The sequence below is a fragment of the Dama dama genome, chromosome 8 (assembly GCF_033118175.1).
Source record: "Dama dama isolate Ldn47 chromosome 8, ASM3311817v1, whole genome shotgun sequence".
NCBI classification, from domain to species: Eukaryota; Metazoa; Chordata; class Mammalia; order Artiodactyla; family Cervidae; genus Dama; species Dama dama.
The window spans coordinates 48081721-48097840 of record NC_083688.1 but is presented as its reverse complement, the minus strand read 5'-3'; the positions used below and the strand labels follow the sequence as shown (position 1 = coordinate 48097840).

At 41.4% G+C, this 16120-nt stretch overlaps 1 protein-coding gene across 2 annotated transcripts; it reads right to left on the bottom strand.

Moving 5' to 3' along the window:
* Nucleotides 1-6354: 6354 nt before the first annotated feature.
* Nucleotides 6355-16058, bottom strand: HSPD1 (heat shock protein family D (Hsp60) member 1). 2 transcript variants are annotated; one of them, XM_061149084.1, is made up of 12 exons: nt 15971-16058; nt 14568-14743; nt 13371-13623; nt 11959-12041; nt 11065-11160; nt 10574-10667; nt 10207-10375; nt 8610-8709; nt 7845-8090; nt 7549-7723; nt 7076-7254; nt 6355-6982 (listed from the first exon to the last, which is right to left on the bottom strand). In XM_061149084.1, exons 2-12 carry the CDS (start codon nt 14739-14741, stop codon nt 6830-6832), a joined length of 1722 nt encoding a protein of 573 aa, XP_061005067.1. In that variant the 5' UTR covers nt 14742-14743; nt 15971-16058; the 3' UTR covers nt 6355-6829. The 2 variants fall into 2 exon arrangements, with proteins under 2 accessions (XP_061005067.1, XP_061005066.1); XM_061149083.1 differs by lacking the exon at nt 15971-16058 and adding an exon at nt 15754-15906.
* Nucleotides 16059-16120: the final 62 nt, after the last annotated feature.

The following is a 16120-nucleotide window of genomic DNA, read 5'->3' as shown; positions in this document are numbered from 1 at the left end:
GCGTTGATTCCAGAAAAGCCAGTTCAGAACCCTAACATCAAGGGTTGAATGAACCAACCTAGAGTGGGCACTTCTGCTGCTGCTGCTAAGTCGATTCAGTCATGGCTGACTCTCTGCAACCCCATAGACGGCAGCCCACCAGGCTCCCCCGTCCCTGGGATTCTCCAGGCAAGAACACTGGAGTGGGTTGCCGTTTCCTTCTCCAATGCATGAAAGTGAAAAGTGGAAGTAAAGTCGCTCAGTCATGTCCAACTCTTCGAGACCCCGTGGACTGCAACCCACCAGGCTCCTCCGCCCATGGGATTTTCCAGGCAGGAGTACTGGAGTGGGGTGCCATTGCCTTCCTCGGGGCACTTCTGGTTATGTGAAATGACAGACCTCTAGTGTTCAAGTCACTTAGAGTTGAGTATTCTGTTACTTGCAGCCACTCTCCTCCTGCTCCAGTCTAGACTGGTTGCTCTCCAGGCTGTTGTGTAGCTGTAATCCCTGGCAGTCATGCTAGAATTACCGCCCCCCCCTCCTCTTGGGGTACTTACTTCCTGAAATTTGGCTTCCTTTTAATTTTTTTAACTCTCAAAATGCAAAAGTAATCATCTGGTGGCTTCCTGAGAAAGGGTAAATGGGAGCTAAATTTTTAGAATCCTTAAGTATCTGAAGATGTCATTGTTTTATAACTCACTTGAGGCTAGAACTCCACATTAAAAATAGCCCCCCTCCATAATTTGAAGATCTGACTTCATTGTATTCTGGCAGTGGTGCTGCCCCTGAGAAATCTGATGACATTCTTATAATCAGTACTTTTGACATGCTTTTTTTGATCTCTGCAAACTTTTAAATTTAAATTTACTCTTTGAGTAGTCTGAAAATTGGAGGAGATGGCAACCCACTCCAGTATTCTTGCCTGGAGAATCCCATGGACAGAGGGGCCTGGTACAGTCCATGGAGTCGCACAGTCCGAACGACTGAAGTGACTGAGCAGGAGCTCTCGAAAATCCATGCCATCTGCCTGGCTGCCTATGTTAACTGTGTTGGGCAACTTACAGATCCTTTCAGTCACAGGCTTATTTCTTTGTCCTGTGGAATTTCTGCGAATTATTTGTTCGATAATTTCCTCCTCTCCATATACTGTGGTTCTTTCATTCAGAAATTCCTAAGTAATTAGACTTTCTAATTCTTGTATTAAACCTGTATCTTTTTACTTCCTATTTTCCATCTGTTTTTGTTCTGCCTTTTAGATTTCTTCAATTCTATCTTCCAGCCCTTTCAGTTAATTTTATATTTGCCATAGTTTTCACTTTCAAGATTTTTTTGTTTTTTTGGCTATGCTGGGTCTTCATTGCTGCACTGAGGCTTTTTCCAGTTGCAGAGAGTGGGCGCTACTCTAGTTGCGGTGCAAGGGCTTCTCGTTGTGGCTTCTTTGTTGTGGAGCACAGGCTCTAGGCACACGGGCTTCAGCAGTTGCAGCGCATGGGGCCCCTTAGCGGTGGCTCCCGGGCCCTGAAGTGTGCAGGCTTCAGCAGTTGTGGTGCACAGGCTTAGTTGCTCTGCAGCGTGTGGAATCTTTGCAGAGCAGGGATTGAACCTGAGTTCCCTGCATTAGCAGGCAGATTCTTAACCACTGCGCCACCAGGGAAGTCCGATTTTCAAGATTATTTTTTTCTAATTAGTCCTTTTTTTAAAAAAATAGCTTTCAAAAAAAAAAAAAAAAAATAGCTTTCTTCTTTAGTGGAGACAAGATTTCATCTTAAATTCCCCTTAGGTCCTTTCTGGTCTTTGCAATCCTCCCATTGAAGTCTTCCTCAGCTGTCTAATGGTTCTTGTTTGTCTTTAATATTTGAAGGCAACATACTAACCAGTTTATTGGAATTAAGATGGGGCATAATGACTGGTGAGTTTCATTATAAGTTGACCCAAGCCAGCCTTTTCACTGGGGGCACTCCACAAATGGCAGAATCTAGAGGTCTTTGCTCAGTTATTCTTCAAAAGGATTCTCCTATCTCTTGCCCTAGAAAATATGGGGTTGAGAACAGGAATAGGGACAGATGAAAGTAGACACAATGCCTGGCAGTTGGCATTCTGTAAGGTTGTAAGGAACCAAGGATCCCAGAGTTTGGAATGTAGGCTTTCATTTGCTTTTAGTCCGTCTCTACCCTAGCTCTCTGCTCCTCCTGGTGTCCCAGGCTGACACTCATTCCTATTCATTTTCCAGAGAATTAACCAGTAGGCAACTCACCTGGTGGTCTGGGAAAAGGGGATAAGAACTGGGAGTCCAATATCAGTAATCCTTCAGCTAATTTCACCCTCGTTTCCATTCCCACACTTGGCCTTACCTGAAACCCTAGACCCCCAGCATCCAGTGAGTCCAAATGTTAAGTCTTGGGGGTCAAGTTCTAGGGGACTGAGTACCTTGCTTCTTTATTCCTTCTTAGGTTCTTAGGTTGTAATTATATCAGCTCTAAGTCGTATCACTTTTCCATCAATTTTTTAACTTCCTATAGATCCACTGATATCAATCTACTTCTCTTTGCCTGGGAATTCCTTATGTGTTCCTAAAGATCCTTTTTAATTAAATTCCTTTTAAAATTAAATAGCATTTCTCTAGATACTCACAGACTGCTTATGTAACTGGACAGTCTAAGTGTATGAAATTAAATTTCTCTGAACATTTAAGTATTCCTTATTTAATCAAATACTTCTGAACATTTAAAATTGCAAGCTCAGTATATCAGATTTTCTTGAATGTCTTAAATGCATTATGATACAGAGAACCCTACCTACAATGTTATGATACAATAAAAATATTTACATACAAAAAGGATGAGTGTTACTATTTCAGCTTCTTTTTATTACTTTTGTTTCTCCTGAGGTTGCCTGTTTTTTATATCCTTTGGACAGTCAGTATATTAAACTCAAAAAGAGACACCATCTTAGACCAGCTGAGGTTGCAGGATGTTGGTAACCAAGAGTCTTGTTGATGGTGTATAACTTGACGGCATAGGTCAATGTGATTCTGAGTCTTGGGTCTTTGCATGAATTGATTCCTCTTGTTGGGCTTCCCAGGCAGTGCTAGTGATGAAGAACCCACCTGCCAATGCAGGAGACATGAGAAGTAAGTTTGATCCCTGTGTCAGGAAGATCCCCTGGAGGATGACATGGCAACCCACTTTAGTATTTTTGCCTGGAGAATCCCATGGAGAGAGGAGCCTGGAGGGCTATAGTCCATAGGGTTACTAAGAGTTGGACACAAGTGAAGCAACTTAGAATGCACACACATACTCCATCTTAAAATTTTTGGTTTCATCAATCACTTACTTCAATACAGTCCTTTATATCCAACCCAGTTTAAGAATCATTGGTTGCTGTCATCAGGAAGATACCCCTGAAGACTTAAGCCTAGCTGGGACTGCCCAGGTTGCAGTAGAAACAACCTATTTTCTCAGCTCTTCCTGAAGTAGCAGGATCTGATTTCATAGTGGCATTCCTTTTCATTTTTCTATTTTTAAAAGCTAGATCCAGCTGCCTTGACAAATGTTCACCTCCATGGTCAGGGCTAAATATCAGATCCGTGTTTGTGTGTCTTCCATGCTTCTTTTCTCTCAGACTCATACATTTATTATAACACACACCTGGAAATTTTGCCTTGGAAAGGACCTCTGTGGGCCTGTGCTTGTTCAGATAAATCCACTTGCTTTCACAGTATGGCAGTCGGGGCCTGGACATTGTACTCTGTGTGGTTTCCCAAGTGATTTCCGTGTGTGCCGAGAGCAGGTTTTCTCGGGAGATCTACCATTCCTGCTTGCTCACCTAGTCATTAGCATCCTTTGTCTTGACCAAACGGTGTTTGAAGGAACCCTCTTGATCCTTGGTACTTCTGCACTTTTCTGGAATCTAAAACTTCAGTCGCCTTGTGCAGTTATTCTAGTCTAAGGAAAAGGCAATTTCCCCATTTATCTATGATTTTCTCTGGTTGGAGCTCTCAGGTTTCTTAAAATTACCTAGATCCTGGTTTAGGGGTTCATTCCAGGCTTGCTTTTTGGTTTGAGCTCTTTCAATTAAACCCTGGTTCAAATTTGGGATCTACCACTAATAGCTGAGATTTAACAGCTACCACTTAATAGCTGAGGTTAATAGTTACATAACCATTCAGAGCCTCAGTTCAGTAACTATAGCATGGATTTGGTAAGTAATTCCTAATATGATTGTTCTAAGGGTTGAAATACTGCAAGTACTTAGTCCAGTGTCTAGCACACTAGACTAAATGCCCTTTATTCATTCAGTCCTCTTTCATCTGTTGCTTTTCTAACCCAACCAATTTATTAAAAACAAAGCAATTTCTAGGTACAGAGTCTCAAGTGACTTTGGTTTTGTATCTGTGATGGACTTTTTCCTTCTGTCCAAACAATTCCAACTAGATAAGGAAAGCAGAAACATTCATCTTGGTGCCTAGCATATACCAGACCTCTTAGCAGCAACCACAGGGCCAAACTGAGCAGCAGACTGGAATTTATCCCCACAGAGCAAATGATTCTATAGCTCCAAGAGTACATTCTTGACACAGATTAAAGTAAACTTAATATTGCACAAGATCTTGTGCTTTAAACTTATAGTGTAAAAACTAGAAAGCAATGTTCTATCTTGCAAATCAGGATCTGTCCTCAATAAACACACAAAACTTTTAAAAGTAAGCCATACTTCTATGCTGTTTATTAATAAAGATCAGGTGCACTGAGACAGGAACCTATTTCAAGTTCTTAAGAAACAGGTGGTAGCCCTGGGCTGGGCATATCAAGTTGTGGATACCCTTCCCTGCTATCCATTAAGTCCCAATAGCACACCTCTCCTTTCCATTCAAATCCAGCTCTCTTCACCTGTGGGTACCTAACAGGGAACCCACTGCTTATCTGTTATGTTAAGGTCCTGGAACAATAACCATAACCCTTAAAAGAACTAAGTTGCCCTTTTTTTATGGCCAAACCTCAACACACACAAAATTCAGAGTTGTCCCCTTTTAATAATAATGTAGGACTTCCCAGGTAGCTCAGTGGTAATGAATCTGCCTGTCATTACAGGAGATGCAGGTTTGATCCCTGGGTCAGGAAGATCCCCTGGAGAAGGAAATGGCAACCCACTCCAGTATTCTTGCCTGAGAAATCCCATGGACAGGACTCTGGAGGGCTACGGTCCATGAAGTTGCAAGAGTCAGACACAACCTAGTGACTAAACAACCAATGTGATAATATAATCCAGCCTGCAGCAAAGGGAAGCAACAGTTAGAACTGGACATGGAACAACAGACTGGTTCCAAATAGGAAAAGAAGTATGTCAAGGATGTATATTATCACCCTGCTTATTTAACTTATATGCAGAATACATCATGAGAAACACTGGGCTGGATGAAGCACAAGCTGGAATCAAGATTGCTGGGAGAAATACCAATAACCTCAGATATGCAAATGACACCACCTTAATGGCAGAAAGAGAAGAGGAACTAAAGAGCCTCTTGATGAAAGTGAAAGAGGAGAGGGAAAAAGTCGGCTTAAAGCTCAACATTCAGAAAACTAAGATCATGGCATCTGGTCCCATCACTTCATGGCAATTAGACGGGTAAACAGTGGAAATAGTGGCTGACTTTATTTTTCTGGGCTCCAAAATCACTGCAGATGGTGATCACAGCCATGGAATTAAAAGACGCTTACTCCTTAGAAGGAAAGTTATGACCAACCTAGACAGCATATTAAAAAGCGAGACTTTACTTTGTCAACAAAGGTCCATCTAGTCAAGGCTATGGTTTTTCCAGTGGTCATGTATGGATGTGACAGTTGGACTATAAAGAAAGCCGAGCGCTGAAGAATGCTTTTGAACTATGGTGTTAGAGAAGACTCTTGAGAGTCCCTTGGACTGCAAGGAGATCCAACCAATCCATCCTAAAGGAGATCAGTCCTGGGTGTTCACTGGAAGGACTGATGTTGAAGCTGAAACTCCAGTACTTTGGCCACCTGATGCGAAGAGCTGACTCATTTGAAAAGACCCTGATGTTGGGAAAGATGAGGGCAGGAGAAGGGGACGACAGAGGATGAGATGGTTAGATGGTATCACCAACTCAATGGACATGAGTTTGGGTAAACTCCAGGGTTGGTGTTGGACAGGGAGGCCTGGCGTGCTGCAGTTCATGGGGTCACAGAGTCGGACAAGACTGAGCGACTGAACTGAACTGAATCCAGTCTGCAGCAAAGAGAAACAAACGTACGAAACGACAGGTAGGAAACATTTTATAGACTTGGGTCAAACCTTACCCTCCCCTCTTCAACTTGCTTTCGTCCCTCACGTTCTCTAGATCACAAAAAGCTAACACAGTTAACTTTAAACAATTTTTATTACACAAAGGTTGTCACATAATTGGATATTTCTCTACTCTGTACACAAGTGTTCTTACTCTCCACAGAAAGGCTGCTTCTTAACTTCTCATCTGGTGACAGCAAGCACTAAAATCCTGATTTTAACAGAATAGTAGTAAAAATGCCTCAGTGATTTAAGTTGAAAGCAGTACATTGGTACATGGCTCGTAAGCTCATTTATCAGGAATGTACAAATGTCTTTATTTAAAAATACAAAATAAATTATCTGTAGGCATGGACAATGACAGCAGTAAACCATTCTATATTGTCAACTGAAACCAGTAACTGATGGTTATAGTTATTTTCTTTAACATCAACCAGCCTTTTCTTCAGTCATCTCCTTCAACTGACCTCTCCTGAAATTATTGGTAAGGAACACTGCCTTGAGCTTCCTCTCACAGTTCATTAATAATGGCAAAGCACTATTCTAGGAATTAGAACATGCCACCTCCCATACCACCTCCCATTCCACCCATGCCACCCATTCCAGGATCCTTCTCTTCTTTAGGAATTTCTGTGACTACAACTTCTGCTGTTGTTAAGAGAGAGGCCACTCCGGCAGCATCCAATAATGCAGTTCTTACAACCTAGGGAAAAAGTTTTCATAAAATGTTACTTTTCCTTAGTTTAAAAAAAAAAAAGAACAAGACAGCATTTTTAGACAGTGGTCAACTATTTACCTTAGTTGGATCAATGATTCCTTTTTCCACCATGTTCACAAAATCTCCAAGCATAGCATCATAACCAACTTCTGAAGAACTCTGCATAATTTTCTCAACTATCAATGATCCTTCAACACCTGCATTCTTAGCAATAGTCATTGCAGGAATTTTTAGTGTTTTTTTAATTATTTCTATACCTATAAAGAAAATATATTTTAGCAAATTGAGTTCTTTCCTTTTTAAGTATTACAGCTTATTCTCACAGTTCTACTTGTGAGAATTATGACATAGATAATTCCAACTGGGAGAACACCACAGGTCAAGTGATTCTGCCTGAGAGATCTCTGACAACAGTGTTATTCTACTTCTGTTATTCTGGAAACTGCTTTGTGACTACTTCTTCTATCTAGTGGGCAGCAACAATACAACTCTAACAACAGAAAGACTAAAATCAAGTTGCAAGTAAACTCATTTCTAAGGCAACTTTTTACCTGTTTTTTGATCTTCATTAGCTGGAGTTATTGCCTCCAAGGCTGGAATGCACCGAAGCAGGGCACAGCCGCCTCCCAGAACAATGCCTTCCTCAACGGCAGCTCGGGTGGCATTAAGGGCATCTGTAACTCTGTCCTTCTTTTCATTCACTTCAACATCACTTGTCCCACCAACCTAAAAATCAAAAAAGAATTCCAGTTAGTACGGCTTCTCCTACTCAAGATGCTAAATGCCAAGAGTTCTAGTTTACTTGGGCTCAGAACCCAAGCAGCTTATTTACAACAATGAATCTTACCTTCAACACAGCAACACCATCTGAGAGTTTTGCCAGACGTTCATTCAGTTTTTCCTTTTCATATTCGCTAGTTGTGACGTCTAACTGCTCGATGATCTCTTGGATGCGCTTCTCAATCTGAGCCTTGTCTCCTTTTCCTTTCAAGAGCATGGCATCATCTTTGGTCACAATGACCTCCCCAACTTTCCCTAGGTCATGAGGCTGAACATCTTCAAGATTTAGATTTAGTCCTTCTTCTCCAAATACCTATGAAAACATTTTTTAAAATGAACAAACTACAAAATGAATAGATTACAGGAGAGATGTTCCAAGGTCTTCACATAAAAGGCTTACTGTTGCTCCAGTGGTACATGCCTCAAGTTTATCTACAGATTCGGTGTAGTTTCTATTGAAATCTTAGCTAGCTTTGTGTGTGCGAAAGCAGATAAAGTGATCATTTCCAACTTCCCACTTAACCCTCAATTAATACTAAGCTTTGAGAAACAAGTGAACTCAGAAAACTCATCTAAGGACATACTTTTGGTGAAATCAAGATTAGACCCTAGGCCTAAACTCGTAAATCCTGCCTTTATCTATTTTAATACATTCCTGAAAACAAGACCACTCTTTGGCAAGACTCATGGCAAATTAAAGGGACCTTAGTGCTGTTTGACCCAAACTCTAACAGAAACACAGATCTGTGAAAATGTGAATTCTACCTATAAATTTCAGACCTGGATGTATAAATAACATTCAATAAACCAAAATCACATCTATTTTACTTACTGCACCACCAGTAGCAATAGCCATGTCTTTAAGCTGGTTCTTTCTATTGTCACCAAAACCCGGAGCTTTGACTGCCACAACTTGAAGACCAACTTTTAGCCTGTTAAGAAGTTATTAATAAGATTTAAATTTTATAATAATGCCAGTCTACTTCAAGTTCTAGTAACTAAGGTTACTTGGGAAACTGCACTTTCTGCTTACCTTCTCACCCTATGTTCCACTTGAAAACATGTAAATTAAACAGTGATAACTTTTATAGACTGTGAAAATCAGAATTACTATGTTAAATTTGGGGATCATCTAATAAGCATTTACCCTTAACCATTTAGTATTAGATTAAGTTGCTATTAAAGTCAGTTTGAGCAGGTTTTCTTTTTTAGTGAGGGACAGTTGATTTACAATACTATATATTTCAGGCGACTGACACATGACAAATTTTAAAGTTACGAGCTTCATTTATAGTTATTATGTATTACTGCTATATTCTGAGCAAGCAATTGTTTTTAATCCAATTCCTTTATAAACGTAAATACTGCTGATATCATTAAGCTTACCTTCATTTTAATCAGGTAATGAATATTTAGAATATATAATTTTTAAAATGCTCGTTTGAAACCAGATTGAAATGGAAGTAATATATAAACTTTAAGACAGACCTGGTTTTATTAAGGAGCCAAATAAAAATAAGGTTAAGCTCTGATAATATGCCAAGTAAACTGGAGAACCAACTTTACAGCAACCAGTAAAATGGCTCAATCAGAACTTTTCAGGCCTGTTTTTTTCTATTTCGGCTTCACATCCCACTATCTCTAAGGCTTTGCATAACCCCAAAAGCATATCCAGGCTATAAACATTACAGGACAAGTAAATTCATTTAGGTCAGGTCAAAATATGCAATTCTGTAATATATACCTGATAATTTCATTTGTGCATTTCCATTATAATAAAAATTGGAGAATCTCATTTCTGATACACCCCAGCTGTAGGAGTAGGAAGAACATGTGCTTTAAAAATGCCCTCCCTGATCAGGGAACTAAGATTCCTAAGGCATCAAAAAAACCACAACACCGAAACCCCCCGCTTAAGAGTCTGTCTACAGCATTAATATTCTTGTCTTAAAGTAAAATGAAATACATTATAGATCTAAAAAATTAATAGACCCCAACCAGAGTACCAATTTCTCTATTTTAGACTATTCATTAACAAAATTTTTCCTTTAGAAGGTCATGTAAAATGCCAACTGCCAGATACACTTAGAATGGCAGTTGTTTACCTCTTCTCATGAAAAACTGTAATTGTGAATATATCTTTTCCACAAATCTTTTTTGTAAAAAATACAAAAAGAAAACAAAAACTCAGCCATTTATCTTCAAAACAACTAAATACTTAGACTATCTTATAAAAAGGTACACAAAACATTAAGGACTCAGGGACCCTATTCAAAAAAGACAGAATCATAACTGGACTAAAGGTTCACGACACCCACCAGTATTATACAAACACAAGTGGTTCAAGGAGAATGTATAAAGATTTCAAACACCAATACAAATAATTGCCTTTCATCCAGAAATGTAAACCAAATACCACTGCCTATTACCTATTCAAAACAAGGGTACTTAGAGCTTCTCCATCCACATCTTCAGCAATTATGACCAAGGGCTTCCGGTGAGCATTGGCAATTTCAAGAGCAGGAACAATGGACTGGACACTAGAAATCTTCTTTTCACTCAATAGAACATATGCATCTTGGAATTCACATTTCTGACCTGAAAAGCAAAGAATATTTCTCACCAACTTGAGGCTGTTCTGCTGAAAATGACTGCAGTTCATGTTTTTCTTTCTCATACACACACACGTTTGGAACACATGAATTTACCTTTGAGGTATGACACTGAAAAATGCCCTCAGGGTGTCACATATTAAACTACGCTTAAAAAAATATTCAGTTACCCATTTGCTCTTACCTTTTGATGTATTAATAAAGTATGGAGAAATATATCCTCTATCAAACTTCATGCCTTCAATAATTTCTAACTCATCATTCAGTGTTTTTCCATCCTATGAAAAGTCAAAGAATTTGTTATGTGAATTTCATTACACAAAGACTAGTTTCAAACCAATTAATAAGTAGTCCTCACTTCTCATAAGGAATTCAGACAGAAGTATGCAAATATCCCAGGGCATCCAACTCCACTTTTGCAAGAATATGTATCTGAACTAATGTTTTACAGCCAGAAGCCAATACCATCTGAATCAGGATGAATTTACGACCAAAGGCACAGGTTAATAATTCACACAAACACAGTAAGCACATCATTCTGTACAGGTGCCAGTGTTACATGTGAAGGAATGAAACAGAACACACTTTTGGAAACATATGTAGATCAAATTTTTGTACTTGTAAAACTCAGATCATCAGACATCTGTTTCCATCTATCATTAAAAACAAACGTACCTTTACTGTGATAACACCCTTTCTTCCAACTTTTTTCATGGCATCAGAAATGATGTTGCCAATTTCTTTGTCTCCATTTGCAGAAATTGTAGCAACCTGAAATAAGCAAACTACTCTTTCAAATTAAAGGTAAGGCTATCTTCCTCAATCAACTCCCCTCCCTTTTCTCATTAACTTCCCAATCAATATATCCTTGGTGGGATGCTAGAGGCAGGGTGATGGTGGTGGTGAGACAGGCAGAGGGGATTTTAAAGCATAATTCTAATGAACTGGTCCCACTGCAATTTTTAAAAAATTTGATTATTTTACACATTATTTTTGAAAGAAACGAAATAAACACACAATTACTCTTCTAAACAAAAACAAAAAAGAGGGAATTCCCCTGTGGTCCAGTGGTTAGGACTTGGCGCTTTCACTGCAGGGGCCCAGGTTCCATCCCTGGTTGGGGAACTAGGATCCCACAAGCCAGGCAGGGTGGCAAAAAAAGAAAGAAAGAGGCTGATGACCCGGTGCCCTTTTTTCCCCTAGCAAATGTGGCAATATTAGAAAATGAAATTATTCATCTTTGATAAATGGCCAAATAACATTTTCCACATAAATGAGTTTTTACACAGTCATGCAGAACCAAAATGACAACTCATTAAGACTCAAATAATGGGGACTTCCTGGTGGTCCGGGGGTTAAGACACCATGTTCCACTGCAGAGAGCACAGGTTCAATCCCTGGTGGGGGAATTTTTCAAATCTCTAGCAGTAAGAAAAATGCTTCAGAAAAAAACAAAAAAAGAAAAAAAAGAAAAATGCTTCGAATGTTGGTGATTGGGTAATATTGTTATTCTGACACTGTTGTGTAATTAATTATAGGATAAAATCATGTTACTTTAAAAATCCATACCTGAGCAATCTCTTCAGGGGTTGTCACAGGTTTAGACTGCTTCTTAAGTTCAGCAATTACAGCATCAACAGCTAACATCACACCTGGTTCAAGAACATGTATTACAATGCTTATTCTCTCATGGCGCCATGCCAACTAAAGTTCTGATTCATGCTAAGCGTTTCAACGCCTTAGTGCTTCTGCACCAGGATGCTTCCTAACCACCCAGCTGGATGGCATGCACTGAAACACAAACTTTAATAAATCAAGTACCACAATGCCAAAATTATTTTTAAAAACTGCATTAAAAAAAAAGTGTACACTTTCAAGAATCTCACCATTCAACTCATTCTATGTAAATCTTCCCCAATTCAATCATTTCTTACAGGGTCATCTAGCACATTTCCCCTCCACTGAAGGACACAAAGGACCAAAATGGATTACAGTCCCTTATTTTCAACAAATATAACTGTAAAGGATAAGGACTTTCTTGTGGCTCTACCCCTTCAAGTTTTTGTTTTTTTTTTCCCCTTCAAGTTTTTAACTGGCTGAAATTTCCTCATTTAATACGTAATTTATGAACAACCGCATTTAACATTCAACATCACCACAATACGGATTTATGAGAGCAGAGTCTTTTCAACTGAGACCAGTGCTAGCTCTTTCCTTCTTTTGAAAAATATTACTTCACAAAAATAACAGAGCGATTTGCAGTCAGAGTGACTTTCTTTGGGAAGTAACCCTTAATAACCTCAATTCATATGTGCCAGTCAAACTGCTTTTAATGCGACACATTCATTTGGATCTCAAACACTGAAATAGATGAGATGATACCTCATCCCATTTTTGGGATGCCTAACAAGTCAGTTTTCACAAATTATTAGTAGTATCTCCCTTTACTCTCACGTGCCTCCTAGTTTACATCTCCTACGTGTGGATGGTAATACACCCCAGAAACACACAGGAGATCTTTAAATTGTGGCCTAACTCCCCCAAACAAGCAATAATAAACAAAATTCAGACCCATAACATAACATGTGCTGTTAAGAAGAAACTGCGTTATAAAAAATAAAAACCCCTTCTGATACCCTGGGTGACGTTTTCTTGCACTTACTGCTTTGGAAATACACATATGTGCTGCAGGTTACAATAACCTTGGTGTTGGGGAGAAGTGAGCCGGGGACAACCACATAGGGACGGATAACTGGACACAGGGCTCAAGCATCTTGGTCACAGTCCCCGCTTTGCCACCGAGCACAATGCCCATCCCGTGGGCAGGAATTCAATCACTACTTAGGCATTTTTTTTTAAAAAAAGATTTAAAAAAATTTTTAGGCGACAGGAGAAACAAGAAAGAGTCAACTTTCTGATATAATTTAACAGATAACCTGACACAGTTCAAAACACTGGGGAGACAGTAGAGACCCTCCTACCTCTCCTGATCTCCACGGGGTTAGCACCTTTGCTAATCTTCTCGAAGCCTTCCTTGGCAATAGAGCGGGCCAGTACAGTGGCGGTAGTGGTGCCATCCCCGGCCTCTTCGTTTGTGTTATTGGCAACATCTTGAACAAGTTTAGCGCCAATATTTTTATATTTATCTTTTAAATCAATAGACTTTGCAACAGTCACACCATCTTTTGTCACTTTGGGACTTCCCCAACTCTGTTCAATAATCACTGTCCTTCCCTATAATTGTAGAAGGAAAAAAACGACACAGATTCACATGCTAAGTACCATTTAGTTTAAAATAAAAAGAGCATTTTTCAGAATAGGCAATTATTTTAAAGCCTCAATGCAACATCTGACCATTTTTATCAGACGTGCTGCATGAATCTCAAGGGCAAGTTCATCAGTGTTCTTACAGACAAAATGACTTCTTTACCGCCAAGTGCATAACCTTGGGTGAGATGTTATAAGAGATAAAACTTATAGAGACTTAACCAACAATAATTTGGGAGATTATAATGAAATTCCAGGAGTCTCCACATAATTCATATTTAAGTTTTGTCCAGTACCTGCTATAATAATAATATGAAGACTTACTTTTGAACTTGTTTAAAATTTAGTTTCTAAAATACCAACAGCAAGACAAAAACAGTGCAGCCTTCCTGAATTGTTAAACATTACATCTTAAAATATGATGCAAACAGTACTGGTGGCTTGAACCAAAGCTGCTTCTTGTGAGGCATGCAAATGCCATTGCTTTATTCAGCTGGATCAGTTGATAATTGTACTGTCTTCAGCCTGAACGGAAGCGTCACTCCACCGAGTAGGACCCATGAAGAGGTCTCCTCAATTTACTTGTTACTCCTCATTCACCAATCTCTTCCTTAAATGAGACTTAAAAGGTCATACTTAAGATACTGTGGATGTTACATTCTTCCACCTATGCCTAGTACTAGCTACTGGGAAAGGATCCAAAATTTAACTCAGGCAGGCAAGGGAGATTAATTCTACCTTGAGTTGAATAATCCATCTTAAACTAGGAGTTACCACTTGATTACATCACACTTTGTATAAAATCGTTTCACAAAATTTGGCACAAGCAGTTTATGAATACCTAAGAACTGTTTAATAGCTTGGCGTGTCATTCCTTAACAATACTATAAATTAGAACAAAATAAGAATACCTTTGGCCCCATAGTAACGGCTACAGCATCGGCTAAAAGGTCTACACCTTGAAGCATTAAGGCTCGGGCATCTGCACCGAATTTTACATCTTTGGCATAAGCCCGAGTGAGATGAGGAGCCAGTGCCCTGGACACTGGCCTCATCCGGCGAAGGACTGCGGGTAAACGAAGCATTTCTGAAGGAGAAACAGACAGATCATCAGGATACCACCACCACTACCCGTAGGGTTACAACTCAAATATGACACCCATGCAACAGAACGAGAAATATTAGAAGTGAGCTGCGCTGACGTCTGGCATCCACCATACCTGGGCCTCGGAACCCGCCACCGCCCCCACAACACCGGCTACTAGTGCAAGCTTTAAGAGGTCACCCCATGCCTGACCTACAGCAAAAATGCGCGCTCTTCTTCTTCGCCACAGCTATTCAGTTCAGTCGGTCAGTCGTATCCGACTCTTTGCCACCCCATGAACCGCCGCACGCCAGGCCTCCCTGTCCATCACCAACTCCCGGAGTCCACCCCTAAGCTAAAAACGAGTTAATATTTCACCGCTAAAATGGCCTTCAGAGCAAATCAGCTGCAAATGTCCCCTGGAAAACCGAGTCTACAGAAAAGGGGCAAGTTATAAACCCAACTGACCAAGGGAAGGAAAATACTCCTGACGCTGCAAAAATCTGCTTACTAAAATGTGTGTTCATGTATCCACTCGGGGCTACTGTATCAGAGCAGCGGGCAAGGCCACGATGCTGGGGGCGGCCGGGCCCACTCCCAGCGGCCCCACGTGTCTTTCCATGAGGACAGCCAAGCAAGGTCAAAGGTGGAGATGCCGTACCCCAGCAGTCCTCCGGGCCAAAACCCGTTCCCACGCGCTGAGACCACTCTCCCTGGCACCCTACACTCGACCACAAGCACAAGCGCCTTTCACCGGAGAATCGATGTGAATACACTCGCCCGACTCCGCGCACACTCGTGGGCAAGCCCTCCCTGCTGTGCCCGGCTGGGCGAGCGATCCACGCCGCACGTGACGGGCCCCCGCGTGCACCCACGAGGCCTGGCTTAGCGCGCCCGGGCCTGCGGCGCCCGGGGAAGCTCCGGCTCTCGCCCGCAGACCGGCTCGGCGCAGAGGGAAGGACGGCTCCAGGGTCCGAAACGCACGGGTGAGGCGGCGCGGAGCGGCCGCGTACCTGCGGGGCAGCAGCAAGACGTGCGGGCGACGAGACAGGCCGTCGGCGGCGAGTGAGGGACAGAGAGCAGGGCGCGCACGGCAATGAGCCCGTGTCCCCTCCCTCCGCCGCTCCCCCCGCCCCTCCGCAGCGCGCCTGCGGGCGGGGCCCAACCCCTTCCCGGCCGCCTGGGCCCTGCAATCTGCACGCTCCGCGCGCCAGTCCCGCCCCTCCCTACCCGCGCCGGGCCAGGCCAGCGGGTTCGGCCCTCTCTGGCCCGCTTAGGCTAGTTCCCGGGCTGCGCGCCGTTCCAGAACGTTCCGGAAAGAGCCTGGCTCGTTGTGGGTCAAGGGTCAAACGCGTCATTTCCGGGAGGGGGGGGGCAAAG